The sequence below is a fragment of the Lepisosteus platostomus genome, chromosome 3 (assembly GCF_059453375.1).
Source record: "Lepisosteus platostomus isolate fLepPlt1 chromosome 3, fLepPlt1.hap1, whole genome shotgun sequence".
In the NCBI taxonomy this organism is placed as follows: domain Eukaryota; kingdom Metazoa; phylum Chordata; class Actinopteri; order Semionotiformes; family Lepisosteidae; genus Lepisosteus; species Lepisosteus platostomus.
In genome coordinates, this window is record NC_142613.1 from 17,368,499 (window position 1) to 17,388,057 (window position 19,559).

At 36.9% G+C, this 19,559-nt stretch overlaps 1 protein-coding gene across 1 annotated transcript in view; it reads left to right on the forward strand.

The window, feature by feature from the left end:
* ush2a (Usher syndrome 2A (autosomal recessive, mild)) overlaps positions 1–19,559 on the forward strand; it is a 427,426-nt gene that overhangs the window by 149,554 nt on the left and 258,313 nt on the right. Inside the window, exons 31-32 of the mRNA XM_088624763.1 lie at positions 1,270–1,383; positions 7,590–7,751. Coding sequence (XP_088480889.1) covers positions 1,270–1,383; positions 7,590–7,751 — 276 coding nt within the window. The remainder of the gene's footprint in view (positions 1–1,269; positions 1,384–7,589; positions 7,752–19,559) is intronic.

Sequence of the window (19,559 nt, forward strand, 5' to 3'; positions counted from 1 at the left end):
TTTATTTTTTCTAGCTTTATCACCTGTATTTGTGATTATTTTTTTTATTGAATAATCAGTGAATTTAAAAATTATACACGTTCACACCATTTTAAAATATTCCTTTATTAAGGTTAAAGTCAATAGCCAATATTTTTCTTTCATTTTTTAAAACAAATATCTTCAACCTTTTGTATTATCTAATGTTATCATTTGGGCTGTAAGTCTTACTCTACATAAGACTGTAGAGTAGGATTGAAATTCTATCACTTTTACTGATTATAGAGACATATCTGTCACATGTGGTGAGATTTTTCTGTTAGGAGAAATATTCTAAATATTGTAGACATTTATGTATTCTATAAATAAAATTAAATGTTTTAACATTATATTAAGCATTCATTTTTATATATGTACAGTAGGTAAAAGCACATAATAAAAACTATTTCCAATAAAAGACAATTTACTATAAAAAGAAAGAAAATCCGTAAAAGATGATTGGACTAGTCATTGGCTTAATTGAATTAAGCACTGGGTGACAGAAAAGCCACCTGGCCAATTACAGACAAGCCAAGGTGTTTACCTTCCCTGCATAAACTACATGAAGTTGACAGCAATCTTTCCGCCCACAGATTAACATAATGAAGGAGAACAGATTATATGGAATATGGCCAAAGAGTCATTCAAATAAAAACCGTTAGAAGACGGCATTTTCTTTCTGGTAAATTATTAAATACATCTTAATCTGCAAACCACAAAATTAATTAAAACCAATGCAATCTGAGGTCAATTAAAAAAAATCCATAGTGCTTATGCAAGGAAAAAAATGGAATACAGTTTAGAAACTTACACAATTCTTAATTATAATTCTTATAATTTCTTACGCTTACCATTTATGAATATAGTATTAACAAACAAATCTATAAAGATATATACCACACATGAGGACCGATTTCAGTGCACTACAGAGAAAAAAAAAGAAATTCTAAATGTTTTAAATACAAAGTTAGTGCAAAAGTATGACCTACTATCTACATTTTGTCACTATTAAATCACATCATTAGTGTCCCATATTCCATATCTTCCTCTGATATCTTTCATTTCTATGATTAATAGGTGATATTACTACTTGATAATAAAGATCTTTTTAATTTAGGCCTATTATGAGAACTGATGGTTATATTATGCTATGTTTGAGAAGCAATTGCATTAGAGCTAGTACCGTTAGTTTTAAAACATATTTGAAATATGAAAAAATAGAATGACACTTGCCTTTTTCTTCTGTTGCAGGCAATTTAACTGGCCTAGCTCCTTTTACAAACTATAGCATTACCCTAACAGTGTGCACCCTGGCTGGCTGCTCTGAGAGCTTCCATGGAAGGAACATCAGCACTCCACAAGAGGGTAAAGTAATTTAGAGGGTCTTGACTCGCACATTTCTTTGATGAATAATAAAATCAGAGAAGAGCTAAAATGGTACAGAGCCATTTGCTGGAAAACTCCAAACTAATTTGATGACAAAGTGCATTGCCAGCCTATAATTGCTCCATTTTTTGGGGGAGGGGGGATGTGTGTGAAAATGAATCAAACTCTATACCCTTTAATGACATGCATCTTTAATAGCTGTAATGCAGATTAATGGGCTTTTTAATTGCTGTTACATTGTTCATGCAAGAGCCTTGTCATTAATACGAGGCATCTGAAAGATTAATGAAAGCTTCTTCATTTTACTATGCCACAGAAGTAAATCTAGAGACAGTCTGGCTAAAAAGAATTGATTGTATAGCAAAGTATGAAATTGAGAATCAAACGCTTGATTTCCATGCTCTCTTTTGAACTGCTGAAGGCTGCTTAAAGATTTGCTGCTGAAACAGTCACTGAGGCAGTGGAGCTTTCATTCTGTTTCTTTATTTGCTTTGTCATTTAACTGTATGTATGGAACAAATCTCTCCTCTGAATATGAACTGAACAGCTTACAGCTTAAAACAAATAACATGGATATTCAAGGAACATACTGACATAAAACAATAGAAGAATAAAGACAAATTAATCACATATGACAGTTATTTTTCTTAATGGCTTATGGATGTGTTCATAAATATTATTAGTTTAGTTTTGCATATTTTGTGTGACTATGCCTTTTCAGTAAAGGTTTTGATAAGTCTGAGCAACCTCTCTCATCCTCCTGGTAGTCTATGTTTAGCCTGGCCTTAATGAAATCTTTGGGTTGTGTTTGAGGAATATCATGATTTTAGTAGTCTCTGTAGGGTAAAAAGTCAATTAAAGGTTGACGTTATTACAGTGAAATTACAGTTTTAATTTGTACTGTAGGTGCTTAAACTGAATTTAACACAATTTATCTACCGTATACAGTATGTGTCTGGTTGTGGCTGTAGACCAGTATTATATAGATCAAGTTTTACATTTACATTTAACTACTGATACTTTTTTTGATTAACAGTAATCACTTAAGAAATATGGTAACCAGGAAGGAAGGTGCAACTCCCCGGTTCTCCAAGGACTCTTGCAGTCTTTTAAAAACAAAAGTTCATAAACTTGTTCAGAAATCATGTTGATGTCCAATATATTGAAACAGTTGTAATTAACATTTTTTATCCTCTATTTCATTTTTATATTTTAACAATGTCGTTTTCATTGTTATCCCCAAATTATCTGACCATTACTGTATATTTGTACATAAAAAAATATATTGTACAAAAAACATATATTGAAAAGTCCACAGAAATGAAATTGGAACCCTGACAAAATTCAGTTATGCTGTGAAGAATATATGAAAGTACTTTAAAAAATGTAAAAAAAAAAAAATGAAACCTTAACTGCTATCAATGTGTTTTGTTTTCTAAATTCAAAGAGCATGTGGTGGGCTCTATGATCTGGAGTCAGTAGTTTGAACATTGGTCATGTCACTAGCCAAGTGTGACTGGAAATCCCCAAGTGGTGATGCACAATTGGCAGAGTGCTGCCAGGGTAGGGTTGAAAATAGTTGACAAGGAAATTAAAATAGCACGTGGCATTCCATGGAGGTTACATGGGGATTTGATTCAAGGACTGAAATCCCTTGATATAAAGACAATGTCAGCCAAAGAGAGTTCTTTAAACTCCACAATGAAATCAGGGTACCATCAAAAATTGTAATTAAGAAGAGATGCATTTTGGACAAAAACTCTTTCACAAAGACCGTGAGAATGTGGAACAAAGGACACTGCCATGCTAATCAAGTGGATTTTCTGGGATCCTTCAAAAAATGCAGGATATCAAGTTTTGATGCCAAACATTATCCAGGTAACATTCACCGAGGCTACAGTCTAGCTAGCACTTAGGGCACCCATGGCATAACATTCTCATCTTCCAAGAAAACTACTGTTAAATGAGCAGTATGAGGACATATAATGTCCTGCTTGAGTGTTGTCATATTAGTAAAAGCCCAAAGGAATGGCAGTGAGTGAGGTACTAGGAACAATGTAGTACTTTGCAGTCAAGTTGCCATCAATCACTACAGATGTGATTATGTAGAATGCCCAGACCTGGACCTCCCTATCAATTTTGGAGTGGTATCTGGACTGTGTTGGATTGTACATTCTTGCCTGTTTATAAACATAATGAGGTAATTTAATAGAAACAGTCAAAATCACGTAAGTATATCAACTCAGTCATGAATGATCAGTTATTCAAAATGACACTTAAAACATTTAACCAATATCTAAAGTCCATATATTTTATGCTTTCAAAAATACACAAGCATAAATATAGTGATGTGTTTGTTTTAATAAGCAGCATATACAGATGCAGCCATCTACAATACACGTTGAAACTCACGAAAACACTCCATGGTAACCCACAGTCCTGTCCGGCATACAAAATTCAGAATTCTTTGTCACTAGCTGCTGCTACAATCCAAACAAGATGTACAGCAAACAATTAGCAGCTGCACAGCTCACTGAAGTGATTCACACTATTATTCATCGCCATTTGTACCTGGGACACATTAGATATTAAACTGAGAAGTACATATTTTTTTATTAAACTTCATCTGATATCTTCAATGAATTGTGTGGAATGAATTAGGTTTAAAAAGTCAGCAGAATGTCCTGATTTGTGGAATATCGAAGGCAAAGACTATCAGGAAGAAAAGGGTAGTTTGTTATTAATGGAGAAGTATTCGTGGTGAAGTACAAACTTCTGGTCAGCAACTACTGTTTTCTTCCTGATAGTCCCGGGGAAAGCCCATTGTACAGTACATGCCACAGTCACCAAACAGAAACTGTCTAGGAACAATGGACAGGGCATGGGCCCTGGAAATTAGGTCTGGGTTCATTTGCATCAAACAGAAACTTGAAGGGAAAATGTCTTGGACTTTTGAAAGTTGGACTTTTAAAAGTATGTTGTTGTTTTTATAAACCATGTACATACCACTTTATAAACATGTAACCTTAAAAAAAAACTTACTATGGCTTTAAAGCAGTATTTTGCAACAATGTTGTTGCTAAAATAGGTAAAAATGTTTATGCCCTTTTTTCTTGTTTGGCAACATATTTGCACTTTGAATTAAGTGGAATGGTCATTGTCTCAAGTGTTGCTCACAGCTTGATCTGGAAGCAAATTAATTATTATTAACTGAACAGGTCTCATTTGCTAGTGCTTCTATAGTACCATTTTGTGTTATTGAAAGAAGCATCCAAGCTTTTTTCGTTCCTGAGATATAGCGTCTTATTTTCCAGAAACTTTTCCATTAGTAACACACTCTGGATAGTCAATGTATTTACAGGTAATTACATTACTAAATGTGAGGATAACAACACCTGCAAACTGCTCTTTTGCAGCCTGTCTGGGGGTGGGATTGGCTGGATGTTTTGGATTTGAATAACATTTCATTGCATTTGTGTGAATTGTAAATTTAAATCTGTCTCCAAAATCCTATTTTGACCACAAGAATAGCCATTTTAGCCTTAAAAGGAAACATGAGGAAACAATTACATTTTCATATAAAAAGATTTAACAGTCTTTTGAACTATGTATCTAACAAATAAAAATATTTTTTCAGATATTATTGAAGTCTGTATTTGTGATACTTTAGTGTTACAGGTCACAGCCATAAAAGCATGAGATCCCCTTAACTCTAAATAAAGAATATTGAAAGCCTCAATATTGAGAATCTTTAGTGTTATTGTTTTTGTTCTTTAAACTTAGAGCACAACTTAGTATTACAGATAAAATAAAATAACTTAACACAGCATCTTATTTATCTCCTAACGGAAAGTTCCAAGTCTAAAGCAGCAGTATAGCAAGTCGAAGGAAGGACTGAATACATCATATGGATCTTAATAAATGAAAAACATTACCATTCCATGAATCAAATCTTATCTACCCTTTACAGTAGTGTTTCCAATGTTTTTTTGCACATACAGCGTGTTATTAATTACTTTGGTCAACTTAGCACATCGTGCCCCTTACAAAACATGGAATCTAATTTCCTAGCATTTACAATTTACAATATGTAACAACATCATTAAAATCATTACTTAAAACTTATTTTAATCTGGCCTCTCTTATGTTTTTTTATATGTTTATTTGCTTTTAAATACTGTATGTTTTTAATGCCACTATGTATAATATATATTTTTATAATTAGAAAAAATTATATCTAAAAGAAACTCACCGATTTTCTAATTACTATTTATGCACAATTACTTATTATTCTATATACTGTTTTATGTGACATATCTCATTTGAAGTTGTGGTAGCAACATGATAACAATATCCTACATTACAGAGTCACTGTGCCACCTGGCAGCCTTACATAGTAATGCAGTCTTTAAGGACTTTGAGTCCGTGACATCGTGGCATATCTACTGACACCTTGCACATTCTACATGGTTGTATCTGTATACTGAGAGGGACTGAAAATACAACAAATGATTTTGGTTCTAGCCATTTCCCAGAAGAACAGTATACTGTATCTCCAATATCTGAGTAAAATCATTTCACTAACTTCCAAACAATCTACTGATAAAATGTGAAATCTCATACTGTATTTGTAACATACAATACATGTACAGTATATGGTAGAACTTGTCACAGGTTAGAAGTGAAGAGGACATGAGATGCTAGGTGAAGACTGTGAGCCAGTCAACAATATCAAATATCCCTTCAGCTGTTACAATACGTTCTGATGGATTCAACACATGATCGACAGCTGTGCGTCATCACCCTTATGCAAGATTGGTATGTCCAATTGAGATATCTCCAAGAACAACATTGTCCTGCATCCCAAATTGCCATAAACACACCTGGATACCCCTTTTCCTAGATCATTAAGAGCTGCAATATAGTATGGCTGAAATTCATATTTTGACTTTCTTGATGGCTCTTTGTGTAACACTCTGGAGACAATGTTCTTTCCCCACACATTATAATGTATTATAATGTAAAATTATGCCCTCATGTATGCAAAACAGTGACATATGTCTCATGCATTATTCACATATGGCATGGCATACTGTAAGCGCATACAGTACGATGCATTGGCCATTGTATTCACCTGACATACTGTACAGTATATGTCTATAGAGCACCTCTAGAATCACTCAATTGGTATGTGAATTGAGTGGATCTGTAACCATGAAAGATCAAACTTGTTCTTTGAAAAAGAGAACCTCAATTTGAACATTAATGTGTTATGAATGTACCAGTATTATATACAGACCGTTGTTTCTGCCTACAACTTTAGTCAAATGTGATGCTAAACTAATCTGTTGCATTTTAATGCCTCTCAGTATATAGAGCATGCTGTTTATGTTTTTGTAGAGGTTTTTTGTTCAGTTCTGTTGTCCAGAATAAGAGATTATTTATCAGATCCTGTGCATGCATAGAATCTGCTAAGGGTTTTTGTCATGGACATTCTATATTCACTTAATATGCGCTGCACACTAATTAAGTGAGGCCCAGGAGTACTCAATGGTTTTCTCTGGAGAAATTGCTGCTCTTTTCTTCCCTCCTTCTTTTTTCCTGATCCTCATGGAATTCAGTTAAAATTGAAGTAAAAAAGTCCTTTTGAAAAATAGTTTACATATCAAAAATGGCATAAAAGATCATTATAGCTCTGTACTGCTATATATACACAGTATATAGTTAAATATACCCTATAGTAATCCAAAGCAACGCACACAAAATCCTGATCCATATGTCTAATGTGAATGGGCATTGGTTACTGTTTAAAGTTAAATCACTCGTGTGTAGCAGAAAGGAAAGTATTTTGAAAGTACTATCAAATTTTATGTCTGGTGAAAAATTATATTGCTTAATAAATGAAACGTTTTTTTTTTAAATTATTTTAAGTAGTGTTGGATGTGTAGCAGTTTTAATTTTAACTTGGACTGTTACCTCACCACATTATTGCAACATTATACTTTTCAGAATTCTGCCTAACATATTTTAATACTGTCAACCATCTAGCATGTTTTGAGTTGAGAAAAACACAACAGAAATTGAATACCACCATTCATAATGAAATGAATTCAGCTTTGAAAGTAGAATTACAGTACTTTTATGTTGCTGTTAATCTTTTGTTTGTTTTCCTTCTCTTTCCATAGCTCCCAGAGATGTAAATCCTCCCAAAGCTGACCCCTATCCTACTAATTTGTCTCTCTTCTGGGGTATTCCATACCATCCCAATGGAATTATTACTGAGTATATTTTATATAAGGATGGCAGTCTTATCTATAGAGGCAACCAGACCATGTTTAAAGTAACCAGTAAGTACTCTGTATTTGTTTAGATCATCATGCGTCAACTGACTCAAAAAGCTTTTAAAAACTGAAGCCACTAACTGCTGTCACATGTACTGTAAAGTTTATGCATCTGTGTGTGAGGGAGAGAAAGCATTCATGTGGCCATTGTCATAGGGTGTAGTAGAGCATCTCATACAGTAAAGCCTAAAAAACACAGAATTAGCATTTGAAAGCAAAGGGGGTTCTCAGAGCTTAACTTGATAATCTCTTCTGAAAATAAGTGCCGAATAACAAAACAGCTCAATGCAGCTACAGTACTTTATTCAAGATTAAATAATATGTCCAGTACTCTCAAGTTTCCTTTTTCAATTTCGTGAAGATTAGAATAGCAGTTTGTATAAGTTGTAGTTGGAATTGTAGCCATATACAAAAGATGCAACTTAAACAATTATGCAATTGATGCAAAGATTAATTTTTTGGGGTTTTACAGAAATTATAATTTTGAAAAAAATATCTATAGGAAAATGTACTTTCTCCATTTCTTAAAACAAAGTGGACAAAAATAAACCATCATCTAACAAGTATTAAGCTAAAATGATTAAGTAACAAAAATAGCAATTATATAGTTTCCCCCAGATTTATTCACACCCCTAATGGAAAAATAAAAAAAACATCATATAACATAAGGATTTCAAAAACAAACAACGAATATATGATTCGACTCAAATTTGGAGATTGAGCTGCACAGTCAAAAACATTTATTTTATGTGCATGTTACTACACTTTCTTTGTTGAATGTATGCTTTGGATTATTTTCACACAGGAGTATCCATTTTCAGGTAAGCTTGAGCTTCGCAGAGGGCACCAGGATTTTGGCCAAAAAACAAGAGCCCCAGGACCTGAAATGTAAAACAACTCAAATACATAATGTAGCCTTGCTATATTTCAAAACATGAGTTATTTCTCAACAAAATCTTAACTCTTTTACAGTATTCCAAATGTAACAACATAACAAATATTGTTGATATAAAGAAGTCTTGTAGATATCCTGTTAGTATGTGTTCTGTGTTTGCAGTAATTAAGGGAGTGTAAGGGTTGCCCTTATATGTATAGTGGTTAACTGAGAGAATGCAGTCTGTTTAAAGAGGAGAGACTTCAGCTGGTGCTAAAATGATGTATTAATCTGTCAACAAAAACTTTTTTTCAAAAGAAAATTTTCGGTGACCCTCCAACAGACCCACTGAGAGACCTCCTGGGAAAAATTAAGGTTGCTACTGGAAGAGGTGTTAGTGGGGCTAGCAGAGGACGTTCACCCTGCAGTCTGTGTGGGTCCTAATGCCCCAGTATAGTGGCTGGGACACTGTACCGTAAAAAGGCACCGTCCTTCAGATGAGATGTAAAACTGAGGGCCTGACTCTCAGTGGTCATTAAAAATTCAAGGGCATTTCTCAAAAAGAATAGGGGTGTAACCTCGGTCTCCTGGCCAAATTTCCCATTTTTCTTTATGAATTGGCTTCATCACTCTGTTCTCTATCACTAGCTGGTGTGTGGTGAGTGTACTGTTGCACTATGGCAACCATTACCTGTAAAGCACTTTGAGTGGAGTGTCCAGAAAAGAGCTATATAAGTGTAAGCAATTATTTATTATTATTAAATGGTCACAACCCAAATGCCTTCAATTGAGCACATATACTGTACCAAGGCTGTCCAGTTTCACTCAGAAACATATACAGTATATACAGTATATATACTAGTTAGGCACAAATAAGAGTACTATTCTGAATTGTACTTTAATTTATTTTTAACAACACAACTCAAATACTGTAAGCAAACGCGTCTCCAGGACAGGAGGGGAGTTCCATGGCAAACATAGGTTTTGTGTAAGTGCTTTATAGAGTGATCATAACAAGATCAGTAAGCCTAAGGTCTGGTAGATGGTACTTTACCACTTGAGGACCAAACCCAGAGATGAAGGAGATATAGTTGAGAATGCCACAGTGTGCTACCTGTGTGAGGCAGAAATTCTTACACAAAAAAGGAGCTACAATCTAGATCTCAGATCTCTTGCCTGTACATAGGCTCAATGTTACTGTTGTAATGTGAAAGTGAATGTATAGGGTGTTTATAAAGATTTTTTTAAGTATGAAATAAGTGGCCTTTAAGTTTTACCCCATTCAGCAGAAATGCCCATATGAGAAAATCTCTTTAAGCAATCCGTTTCTTCTGTAAAATAAGATCAATGGAATTCTTCCAACAATAGCAAGAAATCAATAGGAAAAAAGCACATCATTCATAGGCAATATTGAAAATTATAGCTTGTTTGACAGTAATCGGTGGGGTTTCCATGCACTGAGATGTAATTTCTTGTAACACATCACCAGATAATGCTTGTTGATCTATTTCTGAGGAGTCTTATAGTGATCTGTTTTTTCTTGTCAGCACTCCCTAGTGTTTGATTTTATGCAAATACAATAATCCAGGCAATGATAGAGTTGTTTTTTGTTCTGGGTATAATGGAATACAAATGTCACCAGCGATGGCACAGAAGAGTGTCAAGTGCACTTCACAGGAGTTCTGCAGTTTGTGGAACTAGTACACACTAGACAAATGGAAAAATCAAATATTTTAAAAACAAATATTGAAGTCTGAATTTTTGTAATTAAAATGAGGGTCCCACATAACCTGCACTAAATAATTATATTCTGTCAGTGTCTACAGTGCTTGAGGACTAAATTTACAGTGAAGTGAAGACTGATTTACACTCTGGGGTGCTTTACAGAAAGAGGTAATTTCTCTATGAGAGTTTCAGTTTCATTAAAGCTAGAGAAAATTTAAACATTCCTGTAAATTTGCTTATTGTGTTGTTATTCAACTCCTGAACATTTCAGTTTAGTCTTCTACTTCGAGTTGGCCCCAGAACAAAAGATCCAGGGCTGAGAGTGGATTCAGCAAGACAGAAAGGTGTCTACTTGTTTTCATCTACATGCCATTAAAACTGTAATAAAGCATCATTAAGCAATCTATATTCCTTTTCTAAAGTAATGCTATGTCTATTAATAACAAAAGTAACTGAAGAACTTTTGCAGCATAACTTAATAAAGATCTCTATATTATTATTTTTTTTAAGTCTGGAAACTATCACGATTTCCATGTGTTAAAAATAAATGACATTGGACCATAGATTACGTCTTTGTTGGAAAAATAGCACCTGAATCCAATGCTTTATTTTCTGTGATTCATCATTGCTTAAGAAGGTTATCACTTTTGAGGCAAGAAAAATAAAATTGAACTTGTCTGTGATTAAAATCAGAATAGGACAATAACTGCCGCAAATTAGAGGTACTGTATCCAACTCCAGTGTATGGCCACAGTATCTGCTGGTTTTCACTCTTGCTCAGCTCTTATCAAGCTAGGTGTACTAATTATTGGAAAAATCAGAGACGTTTAAAATCTTTTTCAGCTCTTATGCTGTTGCACATTACTACTGAGACTTACAGTATAAAACATGCTAGACTACATCACTCCAAAACTAGAGTTGGCCACTCTTGATGTAAACACCCATATATAGTAGTACTAAATTATATCATAACTATTATTAAATATCGCTTTCCTTTTTAATATAATCTTTTTGTTTACCCCCTTTCTCCTATTTGACTGACTTTCATCTTTCATCTTGTTGTGTTCATACCATATACTGAACACATTTTAGGACTTTTAGGTATACAGATGCAGCCATTCAAAGTGCGAGGTACAGACACGTACCGGAGGTAATTGGCTACGGCGTCGCGCATTGTGACGTACGATGACGCGCGGTACCGCGGTACGTGATTGGTTGACCGACAGGGGCACTCGTGGTCCGTTGGTCTGTCGTAGAAAGATTGACAGTAAACGTCTTTACTGTGCCCGTTTTAGTATTGAATATTTATATGGAATTTTACCACTGAAGGGAAATCTTAGTAGCTGAGCATAAAAAGAATAGGAGCATACTGTAACGCGTGTGAAGGCCATAAACGATATTAATTTTGGAACATAAACATACAGTATATAGCTGGTCTTGGTACTTTAAAGAAAAAAATACACACCAGTATTCCATTTCTCCCTAAACATTGTAAGCTTCGAAGTCTTTAACTAACGTGATACTGGAGTCAACAAGCATACTTTTAGAATTTGATTAAAAGGGAATATAATATGGAATCGCGTATCTAAAGAATTTAATAACGGTATGATTATATCCGTGTACTGCGACAGGGCTGTGTAGGGCTGTTTCGCCTGCCTGTTCATGCGAGCTGTCTTGTAGCCTACTGGTCTAGGTGCGTGACTACCAACTGGCAGGTTGTGTGTTTCGAATCCAGCTGGTGCTGGACTTTTCTTTTAACAAACATTTCTTCGAAAAAATAGGTAAGCGATATTATGGACAATCAATTGACTTTTATATTTCAAAATATCGCAACATGATCGATATTTGCGATATTTTGAACATATCTTCCCTTCTGACAGCGGTTCCTGCTTCTATTGTGTGTGTGTGTGCAACAGAGTAAATTTTTATAGAGAAATGGAGGCTGGACAGTATGCGTTACAATATAAACATTTATATTGATTTAAATCGTGTTCTGATTTAAATCGCAAACTAATTATGTTTAATTATGTGTTTTTTAATCATAATCAGGCTAATGCATTTCTACATTTTCTGTATGAACCAGCTTAGAGGTTCATACAGAAAGACAGCTTGTGTTTAAATTGGGTGTAAGGTAATTTATGCTTCTAAAGTCATGGTCAGTATTTATTATTGTACTGTGCTGTAAACGTTTTCTGTGCCTAGTCACATTATTTTATAGCGTTTTTATTGCGTTATTAAATCCGGTGGCGCTGTGTGTTAGTTTCCTGACTCCCATTATTTAAACTGCGACACTGATCATTCATCTCTAAATAAACTTTATTTTATATAGCGTTTTAAGTGAAAAGGTAATTAGATTGCTCATAAACCTAATAGCTTTTTCTACATAAACACAGCGTGATTGCTCTCTGAAAATGCTTTTCCTTTATTTTTAAAGTAGGCTCAGATTTCAACTATAGATCGTATTATTATAAACTTTCTTGGAAAAATGTATTTTATGTAAACCATGTTTGCTATTAATTCATTTAGGGCTAAAATACGTTCATTGTCTTCCAATCGAGTCGAGTTGACATTGGAAGCCTGCCACATCCGGACTGTTAAACCAACGCATTAGCACGTCAAAGCCCATTGAGCCAGTATTGGCTTTAGTATTCCCCCCTTCTCCCCTCAATTCAGTTCAATTCAAGGTGTTTTATTTGCATGACAGATGGGTACAAGCAGTGTTGGGTATGTATATTGTAACGCTTACGGCAGACAGGCACTGTGTAAGAGCCGACGCACCAGAGCAGCGCACCGAGGGAGCGTCTGCATTTATAACTTAGTTTTTAAAATTAGTCAAGCAATATGAAGCATCTCCTTTTACTTAGTGCCTGAGCATACTGCAACGCGTGTGAAGTCCATAAACGATATTAATTTTGGAACTTAAACATACAGTATATGGCTGGTCTCGGTACTTTAAAGAAAACATACACACCAGTATTCCATTTCTCCCTAAACATTTTAAGCATCGAAGTCTTTAACTAACGCGATACCGGAGTCAACAAGCATACTTTTAGAATTTGATTAAAAGGGAATATAATATGGAATCGCGTATCTCAAGAATTTAAAGACCAGACAATCGCAAACTCGTTTTCAATAAAATTATTTTATTCATTCAGCAGTTTGTGAGAGGGACATCCAGCAGGGAGAGACACACACACCGGTTTTCATTGACAAAATTGTTTTTTTCAATTCCTCTTGTCTAACAGGAATGTTTTGTTTGTGGACAGACTGTTAAGACAAGAGGAAAAGACCACCTCCTCCTACGAAGCATTTCGTTGATCCGATCACGAATTATTTTCCAGTCGTACGCAGCAAGGGTTGAGAATCTCCGATTCACCATCGTACTAATGGTTTCCCGGAGATTGCAAGGCAAGGCACTTTTGCCTCTGGACCCATCGAAATTTACAGACGTGGTCCACCCCCAGTAAATTTCAAAAGTCACAAGATTTCGAAACACGAGGGCGGCGTAGCGGTCGGCTCTTGCTTTCCCATCTATGCCGATGCACTGCAAGTACAACCCCCCCTTACAACCCCCGATTAAAAAATAAATAAAAATTTGAATCTCCTGCGGAACACATTCCATAAGAATCAGCGGTTCTACAACATATATCGCCTTTAAAGGTGGCTTCTCAAAACGCTTTACGGGATAAAAACAACCAGAACAGCAGCAACAACAATATTGTATTTCATTGCACTTTGAAAATTGCATTTGAGCACGGTTTTTGACTTTTTTTAAATTGCATTTTGGGCGCGGACAGCACATACAAGGGTTAATGAACTGCGCACCTCACCGTACCAGGCAACCACTGCGTCACACCACACAGCTGCCAGCGCACTTCACCGTGCCAGGCCACCACTGCGTCACACCACACAGCTGCCAGTGCACCTCTACATACCCGACCACCACTGCATCACACAGCTGCCAGCGCACCTCACCGTGCCAGGCCACCACTGCGTCACATAGCTGCAAGCGCACCTCACCGTGCCAGGCCACCACTGCATCATACAGCTGCCAGGGCACCTCACCGTGCCAGCCCACCACTGCGTCACACCACACAGCTGCCAGCGCACTTCACCGTGCCAGGCCACCACTGCGTCACACCACACAGCTGCCAGCGCACCTCACCGTGCCAGGCCACTACTGCGTCACAACACACAGCTGCCAGTGCACCTCTACATACCCGACCACCACTGCATCACACAGCTGCCAGCGCACCTCACCGTGCCAGGCCACCACTGCGTCACATAGCTGCAAGCGCACCTCACCGTGCCAGGCCACCACTGCATCATACAGCTGCCAGGGCACCTCACCGTGCCAGGCCACCACTGCATCACACAGCTGCCAGCGCACCTCACCGTGCCAGGCCACCACTGCGTCACAACACACAGCTGCCAGTGCACCTCTACATAACCGACCACCACTGCATCATAAAGCTGCCAGGGCACCTCACCGTGTCAGGCCACCACTGCGTCACACATATTTCAGCGCCATATATTTCATGGATATTATGGAATATAATGGATGGATATCTTAGTTATCTTTCTAGTTCACAGGTTTGCATGCATAATTTAATTTTGAAAGCCACTGAGACATCAGGTACTACTGTTGTATTTATGAAAAAGAAACAAAACAAAAAACATACTAACAACTGTGCCATCCTACTCCTTAGTTATTACATTTTATTATTCATAAACAGTTAACATTGTTAGCAAAATATTTTGAATTATATTTAACCCTATTTTTTCTTTAGTTTTGTATTTAACTTATTATATGATAGTCAGACTTAATGTATATTTGAACAATGAAAATATATTTTTACAAGATTTTACATTAATCACTTAAAATTAATATGGTTAATAATAGTAAACTGTAACATGCTGTAACAAGATCGGTTAAACTGCAAAGAAAATGCTTTCAGAGAAAATGTTTCAGGTGTGAAGAACATAGATCTCCAATGCAATTTCAACCAAACCTGTTCCCACACACCCTGCCCCCACTAGCATTAGAATATACACAAACATTTTAGCGTTTCATTCTGAGCAGAAGACCCTCACACCTGAAGAGTGCTGGCTGTGACGAATTAAACCGGTTTTACAGGTTTCAGTCACAGACCATGTGACATGGGACTCAGTAAACTAAAACACAGCGCCACTGGATTTGATAATACCTAACCAAAATCCGCAATATGGAAACAGAACCTGTGTAATTGTTGATAGATGATGTACTCGTAACATTTTTTCAAGACGAACTACAACATTTAAAAAATGACTTGTATGTTCTTGATATCTCTAATCAATCCACGGGTTCCAGCACAAAACGAAAGTAAAACGCATACCGTTTCGCGCTTCTTATTAGTTGCTCAAAAGTAATTTGACCTGGGCACTGACAGTCAATCTGGACAAGACCAGAGTTATGGTTTTCCAGAAAAAAAGCCAGACCTCAGGGAAACAGGTACAAATTCACACTTAACAACACATTAACACCTAACAACGGGAGCAGGGACAAATTAGGCCAGTACCCACTATTGTTAAACATACAGAAAAGAATATTAAAGTATTGAAGTATTGGCTTTAGTATTAGCCATACAGAACATTAAAGTGCCCCTTTTCCATTCAGCGGGTGCCTGAGCCGCTGTGTCCTATCTTCTGAAAGTCGCAGTTGTGAATGTCTGTAGAGTGTATCTTATTTTTAGTACTATATTTTTGTATTATATTCCCTATTAATCAAACTCTAAGAGTATGTATCGGCTTTTCCCCTCCTCCCGCCCCTCTCTGTGTACAGTAGAGCCTCCTGTCCAGCCAGCACATGTCCACAGACATCCACAACAGCGACATATCATAAAACGTTTGCACATATCTTAAATCTTAAATCTTGTCAGTCAGCTCTTTTTTCTCTATTTAAATTGTGGCGATTCAAACAACCCTGGATAACAAGTGGTCTCAAAGTCACCGAGCTTACAGAGCTTCAACAACAGATAACAATTCCCTTAGTCCTTTCTTAGTCTTCCTGAAATTGTCAGATCATGAGTGAATAAAAGCATCTTATTAGAAACATGTTTTCGTTTGTTCGGGAGCTATATTATGTATTTTTCAAATGTAAGATATAATGATGTGTTCCCGCTTACACATCGCACGACTTTAAAAGCTAGAAAAACAGGTTTCGATTCACATTAGCTGGCGAGCCTTGTTTTGTCAAAGGACAGCACAAAAAAACAGACAATACACAGGGAGGGGGAGGGCAAGCGAGAGAGAGAGTTTTTTACCCTCTGTCAAAAACCCCAAATAACCCGGGGCAGAGATTCTGGGAGGATCATTGTGTGGTGCAGAGCGGAGCTCAGTCAATTCTTATGGAATGTGTTTTCTTTCTTCTTTTTTTCAGCATGGAATAAACCTGTTACTTGATTCATATGGATGCCCGGTTCCGCCGGGGATTCAAAAAATGTTTTATATTTTTTTTAATCGGGTATCTAAGGGAATAGCAGTATAACCCTGTTCATGCACAAACAGTGGCATGTTACATTATTAATTTGGGTGTCTCCTCTTGACAGAAAGCTCTAAATTGCATTTTGAGCGCGGTTTTTGACTTTTTTTAAATTGCAACCCATAAATAAGGCTGATTCCAAAAATGCACTTGGAATCTGTCCAAGCCCTACTCTGTCAGGCATTTTCTTTTACTGTAACGGACACAAAAACTCCCTTGCTTTTAACAGAGCGTTTCATAATTTCCAACACCGAAAATTATTTAAACTGCGACACTTATCATCCAACCAGAGCTCGAAATATCACAAGGATCCCCAAGAGCACAGCAAAGACTGTATTAAAAGTATACTAGTGACAAACTAGTATACTTTAGATCTTTTTTTCTGAACCGGGGAAAACCTGATCATGTTTCTCTATAACAATAATAAAAAACATTATTTTACATATCACCTTTATGTGATATCACCTTAAGGACAGCACATACAAGGGTTAATTGCACAATGAACCGCGCCAAGAAATTTAAAATAGTCTTCTTTAGGTGTGAGGGTAGGAGTGGATCGCAGCAGCCATAATCAGCAAACCAGGAAAACAAAGAACAGGACAGGTGAGACGTGTATCCAGAAAGCGAGTGATCAGAAAAAGGAAATGCTGTTACGCCCAGGTTTTCGACGCAATTGTTTTAACTTGCTAATGCATCAGACACATTTCCTGGCGTATTGTGTTTTAAATAAAATAGGAGTGTCTTTCCCTGGTATTAGCTCATCGGTATGGTGTAAGTTTTATCTATACCATACCATACAGTATATAGGTACAGAATTCAAGCTGCACCGCTGTATCGCTTTGGTAAGGAGATGGACAATGGCCAAAATCACGAAGACTCTCTCACACCAAATAATGAAGATGAAAAGAAACGGGAAGTCAACACGGGACATTGTACAGCATTTGGCTTCGATGGACATCTTCGTTTCTGAAAGCACAGTGAGATGACATTATAAAGGGGAGAGGAGGCAAAGAGAATCTAAACCGAGGACGATTCAAAGGTAAATAAATTTCTAAAAATACCTTTCTTGCATGTAAATACAACTACGCACATTACTTTTAAAACTAACTGTTGATCTCTTTTTTTTCAAGTCCTATTGTGCGAGCTTTCGACAAACTGACTGATGAAAATGATGAGCTACCGGCGATGCAAGTCCAAAGACGGCTATGGGCTGACCTCGGTGCGACCGTTAGCCCGACATCGATAAGAAGAGTACGCAGGAGGCTTGGATGGAGATACAGAAAAACCAACATGCCCCATGATACGGCTAAAAAACAAAGAGGAAAGACTCAAACAAGTGCTCCAATGGATTGAACAGGGGGAGGCATTTCAGGATGTACTTTTCACCGACGAAACAACAGTGGCTCTGGAACAGTTTTCAACAATGTCATTTTGCAAAAAGGGGAGATATGTGGACAAGCCAAAGCCCAAACATCCACTGAAGGTTCACGTCTGGGGGGGTATATCTAGAAGAGGCCCGGGACCACTTCTTATTTTCGAAGGAATTCTTCGAGGAAGTCGTGGTCACACAGCATGCCGCCCCATATATCAGGGAGCAGTTTGGATCAAGGCACCGTCTCTTTCAAGACAACGATCCGAAACACACAGCAGCAAGGGCGAGGCTTGTAGCAGAAGGATTGAACTGGGTGAAAACTCCAGCTGAATCCCCAGATCTAATTCCAATAGAGATGGTTTGGCATTCGTTGAAAGACTACGTTCGGAAAACTGCTAAGCCCGTCACAAAGCAGGAACTGATCGATGCGATCTATAAATTCTGGGAGGAAGAACTGACCGAACAAAATTGTAACAATTTTATTAACAGGCTGTTTCGTGTTCTTCCTAGGATTGTTGACTGGGGCGGGGGACATTCGGGAATGTGAGTCTGAGAAAGACCGTCTCACGTTTGTGGACAGTCTGTCCACAAACAAAACATTCCTGTTAGACAAGAGGAATGTAAAAAAAACAATTACTTTTTGTCAATGAAAACCTGTGTGTGTGTCTCTCTCTGCTGGATGTCTCTCTCTCTCTCTGCTGAATAAATAAAAGCATTTTATTAAAAACGCGTTTGCGTTTGTCTGGTATTTGGTCCCTTTTAACTGTTTTTCCATCTACTGTATTGCTTCGAGATGCCACTTTTAAAGGTGATATGTAAAATAAAGTTTTTTATTATTGTTATAGAGAAACATGATCGGATTTTCCCTGGTTCAGAAAAAAAGATCTAAAGTGCTACACCTAACTTTCTTCGGAAAGTCATCGGAAAATACAAGAAGTTTCTGTTTTGTGTAAGGATGGTATCAAAAGGTAATCTAAGTGGTGAGAAAGCTGTGCTCAATGTATTTAAGGGACTTAAAAGTAAAAGGAGATGCTTCATATTGCTTGACTAATTTTAAAAACTAAGTTATAAATGCAGACGCTCCCTCGGTGCCGCGCCGGGTGTAAATATCTAAATATACATTCGTCCCAGGCAGAGGCCGAAGAGCGCCCGGCTGGGGTGCGCGGGGAAGAGCAGGATAGGAGTGAAAGTGGTCAGGGCGGGGTTTAGGAAGGCGTACACTCTGGGCAGGTATAGATTACACTTTTCTAAAGCGTATTTGAAAAATAAAAACGATTACAATCTAATCCTTCCACGTTTGATCCCAAAATCCCAAGAAAAATA